The 8,279-nt window shown below is 49.3% G+C and overlaps 1 protein-coding gene across 1 annotated transcript; it reads right to left on the bottom strand.

Annotated features, from left to right (window-relative positions):
* Positions 1-6,086: 6,086 nt before the first annotated feature.
* On the bottom strand, positions 6,087-6,647 carry LOC121530271. Its single transcript, XM_041819109.1, has one exon. The coding sequence runs from the start codon at positions 6,645-6,647 to the stop codon at positions 6,087-6,089; it is 561 nt and encodes a 186-aa protein (XP_041675043.1).
* Positions 6,648-8,279: the final 1,632 nt, after the last annotated feature.

Below are 8,279 nucleotides of genomic sequence, written 5' to 3' on the forward strand. Positions count from 1 at the left end.
ACGCGGAGATGGTACAGATGTTGTTCGAGGACCTCTCTACAAGCGGCTCCGCTAAAGTAAGGGCAAACCACATAGCAGACTACACCAGGCTAGCCTGCGACGCATCTATGCAGAAAAAGAGAATAACCCTTCAAGAAGACCTGCATACTGGTGGAATCGAGACATTGCGGAATTCAGGAAAGAATACCACAGGGCAAGACGTGTTTATAAACGATCAAGAGGAAGGACCGAATTTGAGACACTACAGATTAATGACAGGGAAAGAAGACGAGCCCTGGAAAACGCAATAAAAGAGAGCTTTAACAGGATATGTGATGAAATAGACTCCAACCCATGGAGCTTCGCATATAATCTCGCCACAAAATGGCTCCGGGTATATAGCAGGCCACCGCAGACATGCCCAGCCAGCCTAAAAAGAATAGTGGAAACACTATTCCCTGTGCAAAAGAGCACGGCGCAACCGTCACCTACCGTGAACATAGCGAGCATAAAGCCCGCAAGTGCCGAAGAAGTTCTCGGAGAACTAGAGAAAATACTGGATGACAAGGCACCGGGACCAGATGGAATCCCATATAAAGTCCTCAAAATTGCAATTAGCGCAAATATGAAAGTGGCGCACCGCTCCAACGGCTGTCCATTATGTCTTGCAGATTCGGTACTCCTTTCAACAAGTCGATGGGAGTCAGTGGGGCTTCCTGATCCACTGTGACTGGCAAGTGCGTTAGTGGGTTCTCCAGAACGTGTTCGGCGGTACCATCGGGTACAGTAAAGCACACATGCACACATGTAAAGATATAAAAAACCCGTTTGCAGTCACCAAGGTAAACTCACACGGCATCTCTTCCTGGTCAGTTGCTTCCGGGCGGCAACTACTACTCGAGGAACTCTTCGTCCAATTCTCTTCCGGTTTTCGTAGGAACGCCGGTCCGCATTACCATCGTGACCCTTGACTTAGATCGACATGGCGTTGCGGCCTGGTTGCATCGTCTGCCACGTTTTCGGCAGTGGGTAGCCATCTCCATTGGGATACTTCCGTCGAGTGCCCAGACAGGACGGAGCAAATCAAGCGGGAGCGGGAACGGAACGAGCGGATGAGGAGATCCAGACATTCCTGAAAGAGCAAACAGAAAAATTCAACATCATGAAGGGATGCAGTACAGCGGCGACACAAGACTTATGTCAAGGATGAAATGTCGGTAAGACAGCGGTACTAACCTCGGAACCCAAAACAACAGGCCATCATAAACAAACAAGTTGATGAACTGACCAGTTGCCACCGTTTTTTTGTGGCGCACGTCTTCAACGGCTGTCAATTATGTCTTGCAGATTCGGTACTCCTTTCAACAAGTCGTTGAGAGTCAATGGGGCTTCCTGATCCACTGTGACTGGCAAGTGCGTTAGTTAATTCTCCAGAGTGTGTTCGCTGGTACCATCGGGTACTGAAAGGCACACATGCACACACATGCACACATGTAAAAATATAAAAAACCCGTTTGCAATCACCAAGGTAAACTCACGCGACATCTCTTTCTCGTCAGTTGCTTCCGGGCGGTAACTACTACTCGAGGAACTCTTCGGCCAATTCTCTTCCGGTTTTCGTAGGAACGCCGGTCCGCATAACCATCGTGACCCATGACTTAGATCGACATGGCGTTATGGCCTGGTTGCGTCGTCTGCCACGTTTTCTACTCATCTCCATTGGGATACTTCCGTCGACTCCAGGATTTCTGACACCATTGTTTCCTACGAACTGCTTGTATCGCCGGTGGGTTTTTTTTTATTAGTGGTGGTTTAAAGCCTCGAAAGCCAACTCGGAGCTGGGTTAGCTTGCCGAAGTCTGGGACTCTAAACCAGTAAAAACTCCCCTTCCCGTTTCCCTGGCGGTACTGCCGTTAGGTATTACTCCGTCGGGGGGAATGCCCTTAGGGCTCTCTTGGATTCTATCCCATTGGAATTTCGCAGTCTTTCTGCGATGCGGAGTTTTTTGAGTACTATTGTAGCCATGTTGCTTACAGCGGACCAATTTACTTCAGATTCAAGCATAATTTCCACCAGGTTACAAGAGGCTGGCGTCCTCCCAACCCTTATGCTCAGATCTAGATGTTCATTTTCAAATCTCGGACAGACAAAAAAAACATGTGTTGCGTCTTCGTTATCCGACTCGCAGAGTGGGCAGTGTGGATAGCTTCATGCTTAAACCTATTCAGATAGTATTTAATGCATCCGTATCCTGTCAGAAGTTACGTTAAGTAGTAGTCCACAAGTCCATGCTTACGTCCCAGCCATCTCTGCAGATCTGGGATGAGCTTATACGTCCATCGTCCTTTGCTGTTATTTACCCACCTCTCTTGCCACTTAGAATTGGTGAGTTCTCTGCACCTTTTGCGTAGGGATTCAACGGTGACGTGACATTGGCCGTTGCTACTATGTCTACGTTATCCGCAAAGCCAATCAGTAGGTCCCCTTCCGGCATAATAATCCTAAGAATCCCGTCGTACATGACGTTCCACAGCAGAGGGCCAAGGCCTGATCCTTGGCGAACTCCGCCCGTTTAGGTTGCTCAGTGCATTTATTGTGTGATGCCAGCTAGCGGAGTTGAATGCGTTCTTAACATCCAGAGTTGCAGCTATGCAATACTGCTTAGTGCTGTACAACCACCTTTTTCCCTCAATGGCAGTTCATCAACTTGTTTGTTTATGATGGCCTGTTGTTTTGGGTTCCGAGGTTAGTACCGCTGTCTTACCGACATTTCATCCTTGACATAAGTCTTGTGTCGCCGCTGTACTGCATCCCTTCATGATGTTGAATTTTTCTGTTTGCTCTTCCAGGAGATGGGTACCCCAATGGAGATGGGTACCCACTGCCGAAAACGTGGCAGACGACGCAACCAGGCCGCAACGCCATGTCGATCTAAGTCAAGGGTCATGATGGGTATGCGGACCGGCGTTCCTACGAAAAACGGAAGAGAATTGGACGAAGAGTTCCTCGAGTAGTAGTTGCCGCCCGGAAGCAACTGACCAGGAAGAGATGCCGTGTGAGTTTACCTTGGTGACTGCAAACGGGTTTTTTATATCTTTACATGTGTGCATGTGTGCTTTACTCTACCCGATGGTACCGCCGAACACGTTCTGGAGACCCCACTAACGCACTTGCCAGTCACAGTGGATCAGGAAGCCCCACTGACTACTATCGACTTGTTGAAAGGAGTACCGAATCTGCAAGACATAATGGACAGCCGTTGAAGACGTGCGCCACAAAAAAACGGTGGCAACTGATCAGTTCATCCACTTGTTTGTTTATGATGGCCTGTTGTTTTCGGTTTCGAGGTTAGTACCGCTGTTTTAACGACTTTTCATCCTTGAAATAAGTCTTGTGTCGCCGTTCTACTGCATCCCTTCATGTTCTTGAATTTTTCTGTTTGCTCTTCCAGAAATGTCTGGATCTCCTCTTCCGCTCGTTCCGTTCCCGCTCCCGCTTGATTTGCTCCGTCCTGTCTGGGCACTTTGCGAGGCTCTGTTACGTCCACTTCTAGATTGCCGCACTGGATTCTCGTACCTGTCATTGTCAGAAAATCCATTCCAATCCAACAACATTCCGCCTGTGACCCGCTCTAGCACCAGGAACATCAACTCGAACTGCTCGCCCGAATATCGTATGGGTATGGTAAAATCCCCGTTTTCTAGGCAGGCAGGATTCCTATATGCGCCCCTTTCGTTTATTGAAGGCTGGAACCTGCGCACTGTGATCCATCTTCCTCGATAGGTTCATTGCCCGTCCCAAAGTACTGATTTAGGTCCCCTACTTAGGCTCGCGTTAAACTTGCATTAAGCTTTTCCGCTGCGTTCAACAATAAGTGTGTTCTGCACGACACCAGTTTCCCTACGCTGGGTTTCCACGCTCTTTTCCGCAAGTCGTAATGCCGTTTCTGGGTTTCCGCTGCTTCTTCCATATTCTTATGTGCCTTCGACCGGATCTTCTTCAGCCTCTCCCATCTGCTTGAGACCGACTCCTTTACCAGACCAGAGCCTTGGGTGACCCTATCAAAAAGTGTTCCGGGGAGACGCAACTCCTTCCCATAGAGCAACTGCGACGGGATATAACCTGTTGATTCCAAAGTGCTACTGTTATATGCCAGGATCAACTCCGGCAGATCCTCCCGTCCCATTTGGTCTGTTCCTCTCCGGTTGGTGCGCTCCGTAGGGTTCTGTTGCGATGTTAATGGTGCTGTAAACTGCTGCTGTAGCCCCCAGCGGTCTATGGCTGTCTTCGTCTTCTTCCCTGTGAATTGCACTCCATTGTCAGATATCAGGACCTTCGGCGCTCCGATCCTTGTTATAACTCTTTTCCGGAATATCCTCAACAATGCGTCTGCTGTCACCTGTCGCACCGCCGCTATCTCCACCCACTTTGAGAATTTCCATTATGACCACTAGCGTGGTATTCCCATGCTATGTTCGGGGTAGTGGGCACACGAAGTCCACGCATAGTGTCTCCTACGGAGCGGTGGCGATCTTTGCGTAAAGCCCGCAAGTGCCGAAGAAGTGCTCGGAGAACTAGAGAAAATACTGGATGACAAGGCACCGGATGCATTAAATACTATCTGAATAGGTTTAAGAATGAACGCTATCCACACTGCCCACTCTGCGAGAGATGTCGTGTGAGTTTACCTTGGTGATTGCAAACGGGTTTTTTATATTTTTACATGTGTGCATGTGTGCTGCATGTGTGCCTTTCAGTACCCGATGGTACCAGCGAACACACTCTGGAGAATTAACTAACGCACTTGCCAGTCACAGTGGATCAGGAAGCCCCATTGACTCTCAACGACTTGTTGAAAGGAGTACCGAATCTGCAAGACATAATTGACAGCCGTTGAAGACGTGCGCCACAAAAAAACGGTGGCAACTGGTCAGTTCATCAACTTGTTTGTTTATGATGGCCTGTTGTTTTGGGTTCCGAGGTTAGTACCGCTGTCTTACCGACATTTCATCCTTGACATAAGTCTTGTGTCGCCGCTGTACTGCATCCCTTCATGATGTTGAATTTTTCTGTTTGCTCTTTCAGGAATGTCTGGATCTCCTCATCCGCTCGTTCCGTTCCCGCTCCCGCTTGATTTGCTCCGTCCTGTCTGGGCACTCGACGGAAGTATCCCAATGGAGATGGCTACCCACTGCCGAAAACGTGGCAGACGATGCAACCAGGCCGCAACGCCATGTCGATCTAAGTCAAGGGTCACGATGGTTATGCGGACCGGCGTTCCTACGAAAACCGGAAGAGAATTGGACGAAGAGTTCCTCGAGTAGTAGTTGCCGCCCGGAAGCAACTGACCAGGAAGAGATGCCGTGTGAGTTTACCTTGGTGACTGCAAACGGGTTTTTTATATCTTTACATGTGTGCATGTGTGCTTTACTGTACCCGATGGTACCGCCGAACACGTTCTGGAGAACCCACTAACGCACTTGCCAGTCACAGTGGATCAGGAAGCCCCACTGACTCCCATCGACTTCTTGAAAGGAGTACCGAATCTGCAAGACATAATGGACAGCCGTTGGAGCGGTGCGCCACAAAACAACGGTAGCATCTGATCAGTTCATCCACTTGTTTGTTTATGATGGCCTGTTGTTTTCGGTTTCTTTTCATCCTTGAAATAAGTCTTGTGTCGCCGTTGTACTGCATCCCTTCATGTTCTTGAATTTTTCTGTTTGATCTTCCAGGAATGTCTGGATCTCCTCTTCCGCTCGTTCCGTTCCCGCTCCCGCTTGATTTGCTCCGTCCTGTCTGGGTACTTTGCGAGGTTCTGTTACGTCCACTTCTAGATTGCCGCACTGGATTCTCGTACCTGTCATTGTCAGAAAATCCATTCCAATCCAACAACATTCCGCCTGTGACCCGCTCTAGCACCAGGAACATCAACTCGAACTGCTCGCCCGAATATCGTATGGGTATGGTAAAATCCCCGTTTTCTAGGCAGTCCGGATTCCTATATGCGCCCCTTTCGTTTATTGAAGGCTGGAACCTGCGCACTGTGATCCATCTTCCTCGATTGGTTCATTGCCCGTCCCAAAGTACTGATTTAGGTCCCCTACTTAGGCTCGCGTTAATCTTGCATTAAGCTTTTCCGCTGCGTTCAACAATAAGTGTGTTCTGCACGACACCAGTTTCCCTACGCTGGGTTTCCACGCTCTTTTCCGCAAGTCGTAATGCCGTTTCTGGGTTTCCGCTGCTTCTTCCATATTCTTATGTGCCTTCGACCGGATCTTCTTCAGCCTCTCCCATCTGCTTGAGAGTGACTCCTTTACCAGACCAGAGCCTTGGGTGACCCTATCAAAAAGTGTTCCGGGGAGACGCAACTCCTTCCCGTAGAGCAACTGCGACGGGATATAACCTGTTGATTCCAAAGTGCTACTGTTATATGCCAGGATCAACTCCGGCAGATCCTCCCGTCCCATTTGGTCTGTTCCTCTCCGGTTGGTGCGCTCCGTAGGTTTCTGTTGCGATGTTAATGGTGCTGTAAACTGCTGCTGTAGCCCCCAGCGGTCTATGGCTGTCTTCGTCTTCTTCCCTGTGAATTGCACTCCATTGTCAGATATCAGGACCTTCGGCGCTCCGATCCTTGTTATAACTCTTTTCCGGAATATCCTCAACATTGCGTCTGCTGTCACCTGTCGCACCGCCGCTATCTCCACCCACTTTGAGAATTTTTATTATGACCACTAGCGTGGTATTCCCATGCTATGTTCGGGGTAGTGGGCACACGAAGTCCACGCATAGTGCCTCCTACGGAGCGGTGGCGATCTTTGTTAGCATGTTTCCGGCTGCCAGTTTTTACGACGTCTTGTATCGCTGGCAGGTTTTTCAATTTCTGACGAATTTTACGATATCCGTTTTCATTCCTGGCCAGAAATACGGTTTTATAATTCTCGTGGTAGTTTTTAACGTGCCTAGATGGCCCGCCGCTGCCTAGCAATGGTTCTCCCGCCCTACGCTTTAAACATCGTCCTCCGCGACACATAGTTTCTCGAGAGCTCCTTTTATTTTGCCTGTCGCCTTCAATCCTGTAGTCCTCGCTTCGAGTTTCCTGTAGACATTCCTCGTAATTTGTCATCAGCTATTCCTGTCTTGTCCGCACCATTTTTATCCCATATTTTGGCGCGCGTGATAGTGCGTCCGTCACGGTGCTCAACTTTCCCTTCCGGTACCTAACCTCGAACTAGAATGGTTGCAGCCCCAGCGCCCATCTGGCTACTCTCCAAGATGGGCTCTCTATGTAACTTAACCATTTCAGGGCCTGATGGTCGGTCACAACCACGAATTCTTAGTCTTCCAGATACATCCAATACATGTTGATGCTCCAGTATATGGCAAGGCACTCTTTTTCCGTGGAGCTGTAATTCTGCTCTGCTTTGCTCAATGCCGTGCTGGCGTAAGCTATGACGTGCTCACCTTCCAGGCATTCCTGGGTCAGCACTGCCCCTACCCCAAAATCCTTTGCGTCTGTCTGCATCACGAACTGTCTTGTGAAGTTTGGGCATGACAGTTCCGGCGCCTGGGTTAAACTGGTGTTTATTCGGTGGAACGCCTCCTGTTGCCGTGGTTACCAGTCGACTTTCTTTCCTTCCTCGTTAGCTCCTGTAGCGGGTCAGCTTGCTCTGTAAACCCTGGGATGAATCTTCTGTACAACGACTCCATTCTTAGGAAGCTGTGAACCTCCTTCTTTGTGGTTGGCGTTGGCAGTTCGCTTATCGCCGCCACCTTATTCGGGTCTGTCCGGTGCCGTGGTGAACCCGAACGGTATCACCCTCCACTGGAATAAACCTCTTCCGGGTACTGTAAACGCAGTATATTGCTTACTGCCACTGTGCATTAGTATTTGCCATCCCGAATTTAGTCTATGGTACTAATGAACTTGGGCTTCCTAAGCTGGTTTAAAATTAAATCCATTCTCGGCACCAGGTACGCGTCCTCCTCTGTTTTTTTCGTTCAGTAGACGGTCCAGGAACTTCAACTCGAACTGCTCGCCCGAAAATCGTATGGGTATGGTAAAAGAGTCGCTATGAGTTGCTGTAGTGCGATGCTGTAACTGTCAGGCAGCCTCATCCCGTCATCCTTCCATAGCAGCCCAATCTGGTATAGTTCACCTATCCGCTTAGCCGTTCCCTAAAAGATGTCCAGGGCCCGTTCATCGTCTCTGGCTGTAACCGGTGGCGCTGGCTTCACTCCGAAGTTTTTCTGCTGGAAAATCGCTCACCTTCGTGGCGAACTATACAATCCTGTCTATG

This window comes from Drosophila eugracilis, unplaced genomic scaffold, assembly GCF_018153835.1.
Source record: "Drosophila eugracilis isolate 14026-0451.02 unplaced genomic scaffold, ASM1815383v1 contig_466, whole genome shotgun sequence".
NCBI lineage: Eukaryota > Metazoa > Arthropoda > Insecta > Diptera > Drosophilidae > Drosophila > Drosophila eugracilis.